This window comes from Oryctolagus cuniculus, chromosome 7 (genome assembly GCF_051225735.1).
Source record: "Oryctolagus cuniculus isolate XC-2025 breed Fujian yellow rabbit chromosome 7, ASM5122573v1, whole genome shotgun sequence".
In the NCBI taxonomy this organism is placed as follows: Eukaryota; Metazoa; Chordata; class Mammalia; order Lagomorpha; family Leporidae; genus Oryctolagus; species Oryctolagus cuniculus.
In genome coordinates this window covers 48,236,184-48,253,803 of record NC_142873.1, presented here as the reverse complement: position 1 = coordinate 48,253,803, position 17,620 = coordinate 48,236,184, and the positions used below count along the sequence as shown (strand labels likewise).

The window sequence follows — 17,620 nt, the reverse complement described above, 5'->3', positions numbered from 1 at the left end:
TTGAAGGAAAATAACAGTCCCTCCTACCCCCAGTCACTCAGTTCCTTTTATGTCATACTTCCTCTATTTATTTTCTGAAAAATGAATCTCAGTGGTGTCTTTTCCTTAGGCTGCAGAGAGGGTGAAAGAGAAACAGAAAAAAGAGAGAGGGAGAAACAAAATAGGAGAGGGGAATCATTTGGATGGTGAGGGGTTGGCTGTTAGGGAAGCTGCTTAGGCAAAAAGAGTCCTAGAATAGAATGAGGAAACACTAGGGAATCTGGAATGTTGTTTTTGAAAGTGTAACCAAAGTACAAAAAAAAAAAAAAAAAAAAAAGCTCCTATAGAAATTGTTCCTGTAAGAATCCTATAAAAGAGAACCAGGCTTCCTTTCCATTCTGGAAGTGATTTACGATCTCATGCGTTAAGAGTACACCCACGTAGCTGTTTTACATTTTTTCCCAGGAAATTCTGAAAAGGAACTGAGGAATAAATCATATAGATTTACATGCTGGCAAATGCTCAAGACTTCAAGGTGTCCTGTTTCCAAGTCCAGCAGGCTGAGTTGGGGAGAGAGGGATGAGGCACCTCCTCTTGCATCTCCACTGACCTGTGACCACAGCATCTTCCGACTGGTGTGAATGGGTTCTAAACCCATCTTGTTTAGACTTGCATAGTGCCTCATACTCAATATTGAACATATACTTATGAGCTCCCTTAAAAAGACAAAAATCTGTGTCCTTGCCCCAGGCCTGGGAGCTCTGAATTGCTTCTGACCTGAATGAAAACCAGAAATTCTGAAGCAGAGGGGGAGCCAGCAATTAGCCAAGAGTCACGTCAGAGTACCTGGGTCCCATTCCCAGCTCTGGCCCCTGACTCCCCTTCTTGCCAATGCAGACTGTGGAAGGCAGCAGTTGGCACTTGGTATCCAGCCACCCCCACAGGAGACTTGGATTGTTGGACTCTCAGCTTCTGACCAACCTAGCACTGGCTATTACAGGCATTTGGACAGTGAACCAGCAGTTGGGGGCCCTTACCCGGTCTCTCTGCCTGAATGAAGGGGTCACACCAGGTGACTGGATGTAGGGGGTGGGGCATGGCCACCTACAGCAGGGAGAGAAACTGCTTTCTCCCTTCTTCCATCCTTTGTCAGAGAAGTTTAGAGGTGAGGTGAGGTCAGCACTCAGCAGAGAGGAAATAACTGGCCTTGGCTGAGAGATTTTTATCAGAAGCAATGCAGCAGGTGCTTTGAGACTCAAACAACAATGTATAAATGCCTTTCCCATCCTCTATAGCCAAGACAGACACAGGACAGGGGACTATTTTCAGTCTAGAAGAAGGCTCACCCTTACTGCAAACATTTCCACCGAAATGGAAGAAGCTGCACCGTGGCTCGGGGAGGACAAGTCTGGACAGTGATGGTCAGTTAGGCATGTGAGAGGGAGCCTGGGCTTTTCTGAGGACTGGGAGGGACGCTGGAAAGGAAGGAAGAGGGGAAACTTCTTGGTAGGCTTTTTTTGGGGGAGGTAGTGGCAGTGGAAGTCCTGAATGGATGGAATCCACGGCTGGGGGAGCTCGCGAAAATCCTCTTTGCCTCTTTCCCATCGGAGGAACAGCTCTGGCCAAGGACCGGTAGTAACTGAAGATGTAGTCTGCGAGTAGGCGGAGAATTCCGCCCCCTGGGAGCAGAGTGGCCAAGCTCCCTCCCAGCCTCCAGGAGCGGGGGAGGCGGGCTGAGTTTGGTGGGAAACGTTGTAATTTCCTTTTTTTACTTTCACGGGCGAGTGTGCAAAATCCAGAATGGATGTCCTCTTTGTAGCCATCCTTGCGGTGCCACTTATCCTGGGTAAGTCCATGTCTCTCTGGAACTTTTGCTGCAGGTCTTCTACCATAAATTGGGTGAGGGGAAAGGGAATAAAAAGTGAGGAGAGGGCGAGAGGTGGATTGTGGTAGGGAGTCGCCGTGCTTTCTCATCTGTGCCAGAGTCCACGGTTGGGGGCAGAGTGGAGATCTGGGCAGCTGAGCCAGGCAAGGAGCAGGAGAGCAGAATCCTTGTGTCAAAGGCGAGAAGGCTGATGGAGGATGGAGCCCCAGACGCGGGAAGGGCCTAGCAAGACTGAACTCAGCTCTCCATCACCACAAAGTTGAACAAGAGAGGGATAACACGGGAGTGAAGGAGGGGGGGCGTCTAGGAAGGGGAAGGCGGGGTCCCTCCTTGTCCAGAGAGTTGGAGAGAGAACTTGTATTAGTAAGAATGTGGCCATCGACGGGGGGCTGGCTTTCAGGGTTTGGAAAACCAGCTGCCATCAGTGACAGTGTCCCAAGAGTGGCTTGGCTCCTTCCCTCCTTTGTTCCCTAGTCTGCCAGGTGTGTCTCATTGTTTCCTTTTCCTCTGGATTCTTGTGTCATTAGTGTTTGGAGGGAAAGCAAGCAGGGAGTTCTGGGAACTTTTTAGCAGGAGGCCTGGAGTTCTTGATTCCCTCATTTCAAAGCCACATATTTTTAGTTCTGGAAAGGAAGAAAAACTAATGGAGATGGGTCATTTAGTTCAGCTGACTCATTTTAAGAAAGCGGATGTCAATGGCTTGTTCAAAGTTCTTCTCCTAGTTAGCAGTGAGGCTGCACTAGAACTCCAATCCAAATGCCTGCGGGTGTGTGTCTCTTCCTGGTGACAGACACTGATAGGAGAAGGACTCTCGCCAGCACAGTAAAGTGTGCAGCCCACCCAGCAGAAGATGTGGTGTTTTTAACTTCTGGTCTCTCTCTTCCTACTTTTCTTAGGTTTAGTTTTCCCTTTGGGTTTATGGTAGGTGAACAGACCTGTTTTCTGTTCTGGGAGTTGCCGGGTTGAAAGGCCTCATTACAGACCCAGAGCTGCGAAGACTGAGAAAGGTTTAGGGGTGCAGAGGCAGGGAGTGAACCCGACCGTTGGAGGGGAGGCAGCAAGCGAGCAAGCCTGTAGAGCTGGTGTCAACTTCAGATGTCCTGTGGTTGCCAAGGCGTTCCAGATGCTGGACCTATGGTTCTTGTGCCAATAGGACAAGAATATGAGGACGAAGAAGGACTGGAAGAAGAGGATTATTATCAGGTGGCCTATTATTACACAATCACCCCCAATTATGGTGAGTACGTGAAAGGCTCTGACTGCTGGGGGGTGGAGAGGGGCTTTGGGGAAACTTAGCTTTGAGACTTTGCCCTTTGCTTTGCAACAAACTGGGCCAGGGAGAAATCTGGCTACGAACAAAATCTGTCAAGACTCAGGATGCTATTTTTCAGGGGAATGCCTTAATTCTTTGGAAAATGGCTGAAACCACTTGACATTTTTCAAATTTGTAAATGATTTTAGATACCAGATTGAAAATATACAAGCATACAAATTCACAAACAGTTTTGACATTAAAGTTCATTAGAGTTGAATTATACCAATACATTTTACAACCTGAGCAAATCAAACTATTCTAAACAGGTTCTTCCCCTTTCATTTCTGGATCTGGAGTTGCCCTGCTCCTTGGTTACTACTGATTTTTTTTTCTCCTCCACAGATGACTTTGGTGTGAATTTCACCATTGATTACTCCACGTTTGAGCTGGAGGACAGGTTGGTGAGTGACCTCTACACTCCCAACGGTCAGGATACATCACAGTTGCAAAGAAACTGGGCCACGTTAAAATGTAACTGATTATCAGGAATAGGAATGGTTTTTAGATGAAGAGAAACTAGGAAGTGGGTCCAGAACAAATCTGTGAATCATAGCTGGGAAGGAAGCAGATCTGCTGAGACACTGAGGAGGGGGTGGTTCTTGAGCCAAGGGGCGAGGGGGCTGGGAGGGGTCCAGGGTGCAACGAACATGGGATAGGGAGGGTCTCTGGCCTTAACCAAGTCTTTGTGGGGGGGGGGGGTCAAGGGGTGAACTCTGCATGGAGATCCCTAAGGATGCTGGATGGAGATAATTCTGTTTCCTAATCCTCCTGAGAACAGGGCACATTAGATAAGGAGGTGACAACAGAAGCAGTAGAAACCACCATTAGTCTTGGGACAGAAGGCGCAGACCACACGAAGCCTGTAACTGTGAAACCAACAACAATGGATACAGTGAAACCAGCAATGATGGATACAGTAAGTTGACTGGGAGATGGGTGGAAGAGAGGAGATAACCCTGAGCCATGGAGGTGGAGAAGCCAAAGGGGTGGCCTAGCAGGCCCCGGTGGAACTAAATAACTCCACTACATTGCAGGTTTTCATTTCAACTTGGCCATGATATCTTCCCCTGAGATTTAATGCCAACCTTAGATAGAAAACACTGGAAAAACTGGGTTCACTTAAATTTCAGTTTGATAGTACTTGCTATATAGTATAACCTATTCCTGCGGCTGCAAGGGTGCTGATGCTGATAAAAAAAATAAAAGAAAGAAATCTTTGATTCTGTTACTGCCCTCAAGGAATTTACAAAACTGGAGTTCTCTTTTATAAAGCATTTAGAACAAAATGAAAAAGCATGTTACTCATAAGTTTGAGAGTATACAACACAGGTAAGTGCTTTAGCCAGTGAAAGGAGAGAGACCAGCATAGACTAATGTGGGAGGAGTTTAGGAGGTGATTATGCTTGAGATTCACCTTGAGGAACAGATGAGCTTTTGATTGGTGGGAAGTTATGAAAGGATGGAAGCGATCAGGAGGAAAAATACAAGAGTGAAAGAGCTGACCAGGCGATGGGCACAGAACAAGCTTGGTAGACAGTGGAGAGGGTGCAACTGAGGGAGACTGTAGAGGGCAACACTAGGAAATTGGGGGGAAAAATCAAAGTTTTACATTTGAAAATTTAAAGATACTTTTTAAAAAATATTTATTTATTTATTTATTTGAAAGGCAGAGTTACAGAGAGGCAGAGACAGAGAGAGAGAGAGGTTTTTCCATCCACTGGTTCACTCCCCAGATGACCACAATGGCTGGAGCTGTGCCATAATGAAGCCAGGAGCCAGGAGCTTCCTCCAGGTCTCCCACACGGGTGGCAGGGGCCCAAGCGTCTGGGCCATCTTCTACTGCTTTCCCAGGCCAGAGCAGAGAGCTGGATCTGAAGTGGAGCAGCCGGGTCTCGAACTGGTGCCCATATGAGATGCTGGCACTGCAGGTGCCAGCCCCTAAAGATGCATTTTTAAACATTCAGGCAGCAGTTGTCGGCCCCTGCCTGACCAGCCTGCCCACTGCTTCCTTGCAGCATATTCAATAAATTTAGCTCCACCAAAAACCAATAATAAAATAAAAATATTTGCTTGGTAATTTCACATATAGCAAGATAGGGCCAAATTCTAGTCTGAAGTGTCAGGCTGAAGTATGAACTAATGAGCAACAGGGAGCCTAGTATGTTCTTCAGAGTGGTAAAGACAGGATGAACAAAACCGTTCATCTCATTGTAGGCAGGATGCAATTCAGTGGCGACAGATGCATGAGATTTGTCTTGTTCCAGAAACAATCTGGGAAAGGCCTAGACTTCAGGACTGGCATTATGAATGGAGGGGCAAAAAATAAGAAATATTTTGAAGGAAGTGTCATGCTTAAGTGAAGAATAAATGAAGAGAGTTAAAGTAACTTACTGGTTTTAAACACGGGTGTCTGGGAAAATGGCCAAAATGTGAACTGCGGGTGGCCAGGGTGGTTTATGAGGGACGTTAGGAATTTGGTAGCTGAATTTATGGTGACAACCCTATTAGGGTGTCTTCAAGGTAGTTGAACTGGGTCAGGGTTGGAATTCTAAGTACAAAGTGACAATTACAAAAGTAAATGCACTCAGCTGAGCCAGTACACAGAGAAAACCAGAGGCCAGCGAGTGTGCCTGCAGTTATAGAAGGAAGAAGAGGAATGAAACAAGGACATGGAGAAGCAGTGACCGGAGGGTAGGCAGATAGTGTGTATTATAGGGCCTGAACCAGAAAGTTTATTACAACCAATCAAAACCCACCAAGAAGCTACGGAGGGTGTCATGGGTAACCCTGACGAAGGCAGTTCTAGCTGAGTGGCTGGAGAAAAACTGGATTTTGTGGAGGTGAAGAGGGGGTACATCATGAAGAAATGGAGACAAGAACAGACAAACAAGTGAAAAACATGGTAAGGAAAAACGAGAAGCAGCAGCTGGAAGGGCAACAGCCCCCCAAGCAGCCTGGAGGGAACTGGATGCAGATGGGAGGAGCCAGCAGGTATCAAAAGCAGAAGATTGACAGGAGGGACAGTTGTACATTCCCTGAGGACAGAAATCATGTCTTTTTGCTACTCCCTCTGTGGCACCTAGCACAGTGACTAGCATAGTGGCGTGCATATGACAGATTTTTAACAATTTCATTGAATTGAGCCGGGGACTCCCTGGCATAGTCAGGGATGGAGGAAAGGCGTGGAGGAAAGGACTCCCAAAGTGAGGGGGAGGAGGGCTGGCCCACAAAAAAGAGGTGGCCCTCCTTCTGGGACTGTGGGGAGGGGTAGGAAGGAGGACACTGGCCTACTGTCAGAGATGTCTGTATTTTAGCAGAGTCCAGTTCTGGATGGTGCTGTGTCCGGTCTGCGGAATCCTGTTTCCCTCCTCCTGCCGTGCGTCCTCGTTCAGGGAGGGATGTATTTCATGTAGAAGGTGAGACTACAGCCACTGGCCTTGGCCCAGTGTGAGGAGTCATTCCAACCAGGATCTCTGGTTTCTTGCCTGATCCATTCTGAGCTGATTCAAGCAGGGGAAGAGGGGCTGTGTTTAGGAAAAATCTTAGAGTCCTAAAGTTGGGATGTTGGGGCAAAGCCTTTTGTGGTAAGAGTCATGAATTTTTCTGAACTGGGAGGCCCTCAGCAGCTCTAGGAGCAGAAGCAGGTGGAATAGAGAAAAAGCCCCAGGGTTTCGATCTGTGTTGAGGAATCAGAGCTGCTTCCAGCCTGGCCTTATTTCAAGGCAGGTAGGTGCCAGAGGGCAAAATGGGTGGGTCCTACAACCTGGTAGAGATCAGGAGGCAAAGTTCAGAGGCAGAAGGAAGTGGCAGTTCTCAAATGTACAGGAACATTGTGGAGAAAAGAAGGGAAGAAAAGCTGTATTACAGAGAAAGAATTTCTAAATAAGTATGGTGGGTGAAGCGATTTAACAGGAGGAAGGAGGAGAGGAGGGGATGAGTCTTTCCCAGGAGATATCTCAGGGAAATCCCAGCTCAGAATATGAAGTCTGGGGGTTTTCATATGGGTGTGTGGCACGGAGGGATTTTCTGGGTCCCTTGACTCTGGCTGTCTCCCCCTCCCTCTTCCTTTGCTTTTTTTTTTTTTTTTCCTTAGGTGAGAGAATGCTGCTATGACTCTTTGGATGGGGGCCTGGCAAGAGAAAATTGGAAGATAAAATATATAATAAATGAAATAATCTGGTTACTGTCTATGCCTTGATGGAAGTCTGTTCTAAAATCACAGCACTCAAAGGAGCACCAGGACTTGGGGGCGGGAAGGGTGGGGTCCAGAGGAGATGATGACACTGGAAGTGGACGGGAACTAGGACTGTAAATAGGAGGGGAACTATGGGCTGGAATAAACTTGGAATCTTGTGAAGAATGGAGACGAGTCACAGACAACAGGCTGTCTCACAGCTCACAATGCCACTGTTTTATCTTATTAGATATGGTACTGAGATTGTGTATTTTGGAGAAACAGGCTTAAGGTTTATTTATAAACCTTGTTTCTTCTTATAAAACAAGAATGTTGTTAAACACAGATGACAGATAGAGAAAATATTCACCCCACCCCATGTCCAACAATGTACCTCCTGCAGTTAGTAACTACGGCAGGGATATACACGCGTAATTTTTAAAAAATTATTTATTTTTAAAATTCTCTATCCTCCGGGCCCTACTCAGAACTGGACTGCCCCCTTGCGGGCGCTCCGATGTCACATCTCGAACCACGGAGTCCCCGGGCCCCGCTCTCCTTCGCCCCATCGCACCCCTTAGATTACTGCCAGGGGTAACGAATCAGCGACCTTCCAGTTACTCCACACTCTGGACTTGCTGCCCTCAGGCCTTCAAAGCCTTTCGACTCTTCTCCAGGGAGTCAATGAAGAAAATGTAGTTGGACAAAGCGAAAATGGAGATCAGGGACCTACCCCACGCCGTTCCCTGTGCTCAGAATCAGGATTTCGAGCGCCGGGCCCGCGGAGCCCGGGCCGAGAAGTCAGGAACCACCGAGACCGGCTTTGACCTCCAGAGTCGTGGCGGGCTGGCATCCGAGCTGGTAACGTGCGTGGCAGGTTATGTAAGGAGAGGGCTGGAGGAGCCGCCCCAGCGGGAGCCCGGGAGAGGACTCGGTGTTCTCGGCCGCAGTCCCCACCCTCTTCACCCAGCGGGGCAGGAGGCACCCGACTTAGAGGAGAAGGAGGAAGGGAGGGTGACTCCTCGGGGAGTCACGAGGGAAGGGCCGCCCGGGGAGGCAGCGGATGCACAGTGTCACACATCCATTCTCCCGCACACGTTGCAGACTCCAGGCACTGCGGGTTTCCACGTGCTGCGCTCGTGAGCGGAGGCGCTCGGAGGGCGCAAGAGTTGGGTCCGGAGGCGGAACCGGGGGCTCCCCCGGCCGGGGCACGCGCCTCCAGCCGCACCACCAGTGTCTGAACACCCGAGCCATGTGTCTCCCGCGCATCACCATCCTATTTAAGGCCACCGGCTCCGCCCTTACCCCTCACCCCCACCCCGCTTCCTCCTTTTCCACTCTGTCTCCAGCCTCCTCCTTTTCTCATCACCGGGTCCTCTCCGGGAGCCGCATGTGGGGGCGGAGCACGGAATGCTGCCCTTCCAGCCAATCGCCACGCGGCTGCTTCTCCGTTGGCCAGGCCCCTGGCTGCCGCAGCAAATGGACTGTGGACTTTGCTAACGAGAATCACGTGTTCCCGGACGGACGGCCAATGCGGGCGCGAGATCTGTGTACGCAGGGGGAGGCACGTGCCGAGCTGCACGTGTCTGGGAGGGGGGAAGGGGCGGGACCCGCGGAGAGGGAGCCGGAGGAGGGTTGCCAAGACCGGCAGGGACTGAGAAGGAGCCGGAGACAGAGCCTGAGCTGAGTCGGCCGACCCAGGTAAGGGGACTCGGAGGACGAAAGGCAAGCTGCCGGGGAGGGCTGGACGGAGGTCCTGGTTTTAGGAGGGATTGCATCACCTGGCAGGCGCGACCAGAGGGGGACCGGCGTAGGGATCCCGCTCAGCGAGGGTGGGAAAGGGCAGGAGGCCAGGCTCTCTGGGGGGCGGTTCCTGGAGGGACCCTGGAAGGGTCCGGATGCCCAGATTCCACCGCTCCGCTCGCCGTGGGTGCAGGCTGAGGAACACCGGGCGGAGGGGAAGATGTCAAGTCGGGTTCTACCCTGAACTGACGGCAGAAAAGAACAGGTTGTGTCAGACTGAGACCCGATCTGCAGGGGCCAGGCAGGCACTCCCGGTGTGTTGATGGGCGGAGGTGGGGGCGGGGGAGATGCCTTTTCCTATTGTTTCTGAGACGGGTTATACTGCGGAGCGAAGAACCCCGTGCAGTACACCCCAGTCCTTTTGACTCTGATCTCAGATCCCTCGCTTTGCTCTTCAGTTGCAGGTTCCGATCTTTGGGTTCCTCCAGGAGCTGCTCTCCTGCCCCTGCTTCTGGACCTATGGATTCTCCGTCTAGCGTTTCTTCCTATTCCTCCTCCTCTCTCTCTTCCTCTTTTTCCACCCCCTCAGTGAACAGTGACTTTGGCTTTCCCTCCGACAGTGAGAGGGAGGACAAAGGGCCCCATGGGCCCAGGCCAGACACTGTTGGGCCCAGGGGAGTTGCTCGACCCAGCCCAGGTCCTATCCGCTGCAAGCATCGACCCAAGGTTTCCAGTAACCAGCATACAGCATCTCATCCCGAGCAGCGGGGCTTGGCTTCTCCCCTGGCAGGATCTGGCGGCAAAAGATCAAGAGATGGTGAATCGGAGACCAGTCTAAACATCCAGGGTTGCACCACAGAGGGAGACATGCTCTTTGCTCAGAAGGTAAGAGAAAGCAGGAGAAATGAGATAGTGCTGGGGTGGCTAGGCACCCGGTTGGTTGATAAGGACGCGAAAAGCATAGGCTTCCAGATCTGGAGTGCAGGAAGAATCACTACTGGCCTGAGCAATTCTTGGTCTCCTCATAGCTTCTGTCCTGGCTTCTTACAGTGTAAAGAGCTCCAAGGATTCATACGCCCCCTCACAGACCTACTCAACGGGCTGAAGATGGGTCGCTTTGAGAGAGGTAATGATCTGATTGGTTGCATTCGTTTGGACTAGGTTCCTACCCTCTCCCCTTTTAAATGTGTATTTTCTTAAGTTTTTGGTGCCTGTATTTTTATTTTTTTATTTTTTTACTTTTTGACTTACTTCCAATGAATCAACTTCAACCTCCTGTTCTTCCTTTATCCAACTACCGGTTTGGATCCCAATCCTTGATCTCTCCTCCTCCTGATTTCAGGATTGAGCAGTTTCCAGCAGAGTGTGGCAATGGACAGGATCCAACGTATCGTAGGTGTTTTACAGAAGCCACAGATGGGGTAAGTCCCCTTAGCTCTTTCCTCAGTACCTCATATACCTCATACGTGGAGATCTCTCCACTTCTGTCTTTTCTCACACTTAATGGCTTTCTAAGAATGTCCTTTTCACAGGGAGCGTTATCTAGGAACCCTGCTTCAAGTAGAAGGAATGTTAAAGACTTGGTTTCCTCATATAGCTGCGCAGAACTCACCCCTGGGTGGAAGCAGGCATCAGCTAACCAAGGTAAGAACTGACAACTGGAGGAAGTGGCAGGACAAAACCAAGGAAATGAAGTGTACACACAGAAATGGGCTCTCCATTCCATCCTCTCTGTCCCCCCACCCCTAAGTTTCTTTTCAGGAAAGGGAGTGCCTAAACTTCCTGCATTGTCTTGAAGGACACTGCATTCCCACATGTGTTTTGTTCTACTTTGTTTGGATCACTGGGGAAAAGTCTATGAAAGTTAATACTACCCCTCATGTTGCAGCCAGTCTGCTTTCTCTGTCTCCTCAGAAGCCTTTTGCTTGGCAAACTGACTGATATAGGAAGGTGCCTCTGCTTCTCTCTGCAGTTCCTTTCTGCCCTGTTGCCACTAAAACTTCCTTCTCCCTCCTTTCACTCTTGCCTAATTATCCTTGCACCAAACAATCTGGAAGCCTATGAGTTTACACTGAGTTTCAAGAATTGGTCTTAAGAGGTACATCACTGAGGGTGGGGGAGAATGCACCCATGGGGGAAGGTTGAGTAGATTTCTTTGACCTGGTGTGGAAGCGACCTATTTTCTGGCTCTTCAAATAATAGGGCATTTAGAGGACATCCAAATAATAGAGAGAGGAGAGACTCCTGTAGATAATGGCCAGTCCGTGTTTTCAGTCAACCAGTTACTGCTGTTGAGAATAACCGACTAAAATATAAGCAGCAGGGTCTTGCCTATTAATTTACATATTTTGAATATCTTATTGTAGAAAATTAGAACTTAAAATACAGAGCCTGGGAAAAAGATGTTTCCAATTAAGAATAGGCTTTTCTTTAAGGAAATTCTAAAAAAGGAATTATTTATAAATAATGAAGCCCAATGGGACTCTTTGTTTTATTCTGTTAATCTTCTGACTATCCAGTGCCTAATGTAGTATGTAGTACATAAGTAGGCCCTCTACCATGTGTTGAATAAATGAAAGTATAATTTGATTACTAAAAAATTTTACTTAATCCCAGTCTGGCAAGAACATGTCTGTTACATAAAACAAGGTATGTTTGCATTGCAAAGGAGAGCAAAGGTTTAAGCAACCAGCTGGAGGTAAAATCTGAACATGTTCTTCACAGTTTGTTTCTCACTTACCCCCTCTCTTAGCATCTGTCAGGCCTTCACAGTGACTCAGCTGCTTCCTCTCCTGCACTTCCAGTGGAAAAGATGGGCCACATGCAGCTAGAACATCTGGTTTTGAAACAGCCTTGGCACCTCACAGAATGGCCAGCTATGAACCTCACCTGGATCCACACCACTCCCATCTGCAACCCCCCTCTAAGTTCCCCAGGTACCATCTCCTTTAGCCATGGTCCTTTAGGCACTGGAACCAGCATTGGTGTCATTCTTTTGCTCCAGCATGGAGTGCAGCCCTTCACCCACTCTGCCCCAGCCACTCCAGTTCCACCTACTATAGCATCTCCTGCCAACCCTGGTGAGGCTAAGAACCTATCTGGAGAGGGGCCTCGTTGTCACAGTTTGCCAGTAACTCTGTCATCAGACTGGGGCTGTACCCCCTCCTCTCCTGGTCTACCCAGCGTGGCCAAAGAGACAACCATAGGACACTCAGAGCAGCCGATGGGAAGCCATCCTCCAGTTGTTCCTGATTCCTGTCTCAACCCCTAACACAGGGCATGTAACCAGCCTCTGGAATTTCTATTTTTTGTAAATATATGTATCTATGTTTTTTACTTTCAATGTGTGATTTGTGTTGAAGGAAGAAAAAACCTTTCTGATTAAAGAATTTTTACTTAAACAGTTTGCTGCCTCAAGTACCAGTCTTTATCCTCAGAGCTACAGAAAACAAGAGGGAAGGGAATGTTCGCAAACATGGAGCTCCCCCAAGTCAGAGTCTGGATGGGACAGTGTTAAGTGCTGCGAGAGAAAGGGGAAGGGAAGTACCCTTGGGACAGTCACAGGGCTCAGAGTTGGACTGAGTTTTTGTTCAGGCTCAGAGACTAGTACCTTTCCCTTTGTGTCCCGCCCCTGTGTAACTTTCCAGCTGGCCCAGACTAGCAGGTTCTTCTGCTCTGAGATCACTCCTTGCTTCTTTGAGAGCTGTTAACACTTGTGGGTAAATGCATACATACCTTCTGTGTCAGACGAGGGGCGCAAGAGCCAAAGCAGCTCCTGTGACAGCCGGTTTTGAAGAGGGAGGGATGCCCTAGAATTGCAGAGTTGGGGGTGCTCAGACACAGGACTTCATCCTTATTCAAAAACCTGCAGCTGCTAGACATACGCTAGACTAAAGAGACAAAAATGTAGTCCATGAATGTATCTCTACGACTTCCTGTGTATTTTTCTGACTTATCCCACTTTCTACCCAAAGCATTTTCCCTCCTCTCCTAAGCCTGTGTAGTGCATCAGACCAGTCTGTCATCCTAGCCCCTGCTTATTGGCTCCTTGGCCTGTTTGTCATAGCTAGTCATCCATCATTCCCCCATTTTTCACGTCCTGTTTTCAGTGAATGACTGTCTTCCTTTATTTCTGAGAGTATGACCTTCTTTCTAAGGAAAACCTCTCCATTTGTGCCTTTGATTCTCTCACTTGTGAGACTTCTGCTGTGGCACATATCCTTTCTTATGTCGTAACTCCAGTCTGTTCCCCATAGTGCTAACATTTCTCCAGGAAGTGGAATTAGGTCCCCCTTGAGAACGTCTCAGCCTCACTGGCCCCATTCTCTTCTGTTCTCTATAATTCTTTACATATGCTTTCTGGTTCCCTTCTGACACTCAATCGTTAACACCTTGCAGTCTGTCACACTGCTGCACCTTCCAGTCACTAATGATCCCAAAGAACCAGTGTAATGCAGCTCACACCCAATCGCCGGCTCAACCCAGGGACCCTCCCGGAGGCTATGTACTCGATGCTCCCTGTATCACCTGACACTGCTGATACTGCCTGCTGAAACTCTCCTCCAGTGGATCCTGTGACAGCAGCCTACCCCGATTCTCTTCTTACCTATCTGGGAGCAACTAACCATTCTCTAAATGGCCTCAACTTCTGCCTACTCCCGAGCATGGGTGTTCCCCTAGGCTCAGGCCTTGGCCCTTTTCCCTGTTCTTTCACTTGCAAGTTTCCTATTCTTCCCTGGCTTTAATTATTGCCTCCACTTAGGTGACTGCTAAAACTTCATCTCCCAGCCCAACCTTCCCCTGAGATGGCATATTAAAGGTTTAAATTTCTGCGGGGCAGTTTTATTTACATATTTCATTAAAAAAACTTATTTATTTGAAAGGCAGAGTGACAGAAAGAGACAGAATTAAGAGATCTTGTACCTACTGGTTGACTTCCCAGATGGCCACAATAGTTGGTTCTGGGCCAGGCTGAAGCTCAGGACCTCCATCTGGGTCTCCCACATGGGTGGCAGGGCCCAAATACCCAATTCATCATCTGCTGCTTTTTTAGGTGCATTAGCAGGTAGCTGGATTAGAAGCAACAGTTTTGAACCTGTGCTCCAATATGGGATACGAGTATAACAAGCAATGACTTAACCCATTGTGCCACAATGCTGACCCCTATTTATATATTTGACACTTTAAACTCATTGAAAATTTCAGTGTTTTAGAGCCAAGGCATTTTTGTAAATAATTCAACCCAATCTCCTCATTTTATAGATGACTTGAACTATAGAAACTTAGGTGATTTGTTCAAGGTAACAGAATATGTAATACAGGATTCTTGGGTTTCCAGGGTGGTGCTTTTTCCAAGAGCATCTGTTAAATTACTCTTGGCTTTAAACATGTTCCCCTCTGCTTTTTTACAGTCTCCTTTTCTATTAGTGCTGTATACAGAATCGTCATTTCTCTAGAGAAACAGACTTCAAAGTTGGTGCTGTTTGGTCACCAAATCCTTTCTATTCTTTATTTGGAATATCTCTTAAAGTCTATTTCTTCCTACCCATTCCACTGCTGTAACTCTGGTCTAGACTTTCACTATAGCAATAGTCTCTCTTCCCTCTAGTCTCTCTTGCCTTACAACTAGATTAATTTTTCTAATACAGTGCTTTGCATGTCTGTCCCTATTCAAATTCTCCAAAGGCTCCCCACTGTTTTGAGGAAAAAGTCCAAATTACCTAGTCCCTCTTCTCTGTATAATTCCTTTGTTCTAGTTTCTTTAAGATTTTATTTCTTTGAGAGGTAGAATTACAGACAGAGGGGCCGGCGCTGTGGCACAGGTGTTAACGTCCTGGCCTGAAGTGCCGGCATCCCTTATGGGTGCTGATTTGAGTCCCAGCTGCTCCACTTCCTATCCACCTCTCTGCTATGGACTGGGAAAGCAGTGGAAGATGGCCCAAGTGCTTGGGCCCCTGCACCCACGTGGGAGACCTGGAAGAAGCTCCTGGCTCCTGGCTTCAAATCGGCACAGCTCCAGCCATTGTGGCCAACTAGGGAGTGAACCATCAGAAGACCTCTCTCTCTCTCTCTCTCCGCCTCTCCTCTGTGTAACTCTTTCAAATAAATAAATAATTTTTAAAAATTACAGAGAGAGGGAGATACAGAGAAAGGTCTTCTATCTGATGGTTCACTCCCCAAATGGCTACAATGCCTGGAGCTGAGCCAATAAGAAGCCAGGAGCCAGGAGCTGCTGAGTCTCCCATGTGGGTGCAGGAGCCCAAGCACTTGGGTCATCATCTACTGTTTCCCAGGCCATAAACAGAGAGCTGGATTGGAAGAGGAGCAACCAGGACAAGAACTGGTGCTGATATGGGATGCTGGCACTGTGGCTGGAAGGAAGCTTAGTCTACTATGCCACAGTGCTGGCCCCAACTAGTTTATTTAAATATATTATTTTTATTTGAAAGGCACACAGAGGGAGAGAGATCAATCAAGATCGATCTTCCATCTGCTGGGTCACTCCCCTAAATGCCAGCAACACATAGGGCTGTGCCAGGTTGGAACTAGGAGCCAGGAACTTCATCTGGGTCTCCCTTGTGGGTGACAGGAACCCAAGCACTTGAGCCATCATCTGCTGCCTCCCAGGCACACTAGTGGGAAGCTGGATCACAAGTAGAGAAGCGAGGACTTGAACAGGCACTCTAGTATGGGACATGGGAGTCACGGGCAGCAGCATAATCTACTGCACCACAATGCCCCCTTCCAGTTTTTTTTTTTTTAATTCATCCTGAACACTGTAAGCCTTTTTGCCTTGAAACTCTTTCTCATGTTGTTTAACTTGTCAAGCCTCTTTGTTTCTGTTATCTAAACTCTTTCAATGACTAACTCATGTCCCTCTTTTTTTTTTTTTTAATTTATTTATTTGAAATGCAGAGATACAGAGGACAGGGAGAGACAGAGAAATCTCCCATCCACTGGTTCACTCCCCAGATGGCCACAATGGTTGAGACTGGGCCAGGCTAAAGCCAGGAGCCTGGAACTCCAACCAGGTCTCCCACATTGGTGGCAGGGGTCCAAGCCCTTGGGCCATCCTCTGCTGCTTTCCTAGGCACATTAGCAGGGAGCTGGATCAGAAGCAGCAGGCGGACTGCAACTGGCACGCACATGGGATGCTGGCGCTGCAGGCAGCAGTTTAACCTGCTGTGCCACATCAGTCCCTATCCCTCTCATTTTATTTTTTTTAAAGAGTTATCTATTTATTTGAAGCGCAGAGTTACAGAGAGGCAGAGAGAGAGAGACAGAGAGAGAGGTCTTCCATCTGCTGGTTCACTCCCCAAATGGCAGCAACGGCTACAGCAGATCCGAAGCCAGGAGCCTGGAGCCTCTTCTGGGTCTCCCACACAGGTACAGGGGCCCAAGCACTTGGGCCATCCTCTACCGCCTTCCCAGGCCATAGCAGAGAGCTGGATCAGAAGTGGAGCAGATGGGACTCGAACCAGTGCCCATATGGTATGCGAATGCTACAGGCAGAGGTTTAGCCCGCTGTGCCATAGCACCGGCCCTTATTTTTTCTGTTAAACATGACATATAGGTATTCTTTGGATCTTTATACTATCAAATGGAATCATATACATATACATATATATATAGTATAGAGTTTGGTATACAGTAGGCTCTCAAAAATGTTACTTTTCCCTGTCATTTCTTTCAAAGTATCTTCATATTGTATCCCATTTGATTCCTATGACAAATTTTGTGAGATCAAAAGTGCAGATACTAGTCCTATTTTACAGAAGAAACAGACTGAGTTTAAATCTAGCAAGGGCCAGATAGTAAATATTTTAGGTTTTACAGGCCACACATCTCTGTTGCAACCACCAACTGTCTGCTTGTGTAATTCAAAGCAGCTGCATGTAATACTGAAGCAAAGGAGTTTGACTGTGTTCCAATAGTTTTATTTACAAAAACAGGTGTTGTGGCCGGCGCTGTGGCATAGGGGGTAAAGCTGCCGCCTGCAGTGCCGGCATCCCATATAGGTGCCAGTTCGAGTCCCACCTGCTCCACTTCAGATCTCGCTCTCTGCTATGGCCTGGGAAAACAGTAGAAGATGGCCCAAGTCCTTGCACCCTTGCACCAGCGTGGGAGACCCAGAAGAGACTCCTGACTGCTGGCTTCAGATCGGTGCAGCTCCTGCTGTTGCAGCCAATCGGAGAGTGAACCAGAGGATGGAAGACCTCCTTTCTGCCTCTCCTTCTATCTCTCTTTCAAATAAATATAAATAAATCTTAAAAAAATAAAATAAAAACGAAACAGGTGTAGCTGGACTGATCCTTCAGGCAGTAGTTTACAGACCCCTGGTTTAAATGACATGCTCAAGTTCCTATGTCTAATGACTTGCCACCATATTATGCTGTCCCTTAAATAATTTATTTCGCACTTATTATATGCTACTACCTTGTTTTGCTAGTTGTCTTTATGTCTACATAGTATCTTCTTTTGGTCCAAGAGGTACTGGAATCATATCCACAGTACCTGGCACATT

The 17,620-nt window shown here is 48.0% G+C and overlaps 2 protein-coding genes across 17 annotated transcripts; both read left to right on the top strand.

The window, feature by feature from the left end:
• Positions 1-1,157: 1,157 nt before the first annotated feature.
• C7H1orf54 (chromosome 7 C1orf54 homolog) lies at positions 1,158-7,367 on the top strand. Of its 14 annotated transcripts, none has more exons than XR_016210633.1 (7): positions 1,158-1,400; positions 1,799-1,825; positions 2,979-3,101; positions 3,522-3,576; positions 3,958-4,095; positions 6,497-6,595; positions 7,273-7,367. XR_016210633.1 is itself a non-coding variant. In XM_008264493.3 (7 exons), the coding sequence occupies exons 1-6, from the start codon at positions 1,253-1,255 to the stop codon at positions 6,590-6,592; spliced, it is 555 nt and encodes a 184-aa protein (XP_008262715.2). In that variant the 5' UTR covers positions 1,212-1,252; the 3' UTR covers positions 6,593-6,595; positions 7,273-7,367. The 14 variants fall into 14 exon arrangements, 8 of the variants coding, with proteins under 8 accessions (XP_008262715.2, XP_069933850.1, XP_008262714.2 ...); XR_011390443.2 differs by having other exon boundaries at positions 1,185-1,400; positions 6,494-6,595; XR_016210635.1 differs by having other exon boundaries at positions 1,190-1,400; positions 3,018-3,101.
• A 515-nt stretch (positions 7,368-7,882) lies between these two features.
• Positions 7,883-12,497, top strand: CIART (circadian associated repressor of transcription). 3 transcript variants are annotated; one of them, XM_089300001.1, is made up of 7 exons: positions 7,883-8,214; positions 8,703-9,054; positions 9,555-9,981; positions 10,147-10,222; positions 10,439-10,517; positions 10,629-10,740; positions 11,849-12,497. In XM_089300001.1, exons 3-7 carry the CDS (start codon positions 9,616-9,618, stop codon positions 12,365-12,367), a joined length of 1,152 nt encoding a protein of 383 aa, XP_089156127.1. In that variant the 5' UTR covers positions 7,883-8,214; positions 8,703-9,054; positions 9,555-9,615; the 3' UTR covers positions 12,368-12,497. The 3 variants fall into 3 exon arrangements, with proteins under 3 accessions (XP_089156127.1, XP_051713279.2, XP_051713280.2); XM_051857319.2 differs by lacking the exon at positions 7,883-8,214 and having other exon boundaries at positions 8,917-9,054; positions 9,717-9,981; XM_051857320.3 differs by lacking the exon at positions 7,883-8,214 and having other exon boundaries at positions 8,937-9,054; positions 9,887-9,981.
• Positions 12,498-17,620: the final 5,123 nt, after the last annotated feature.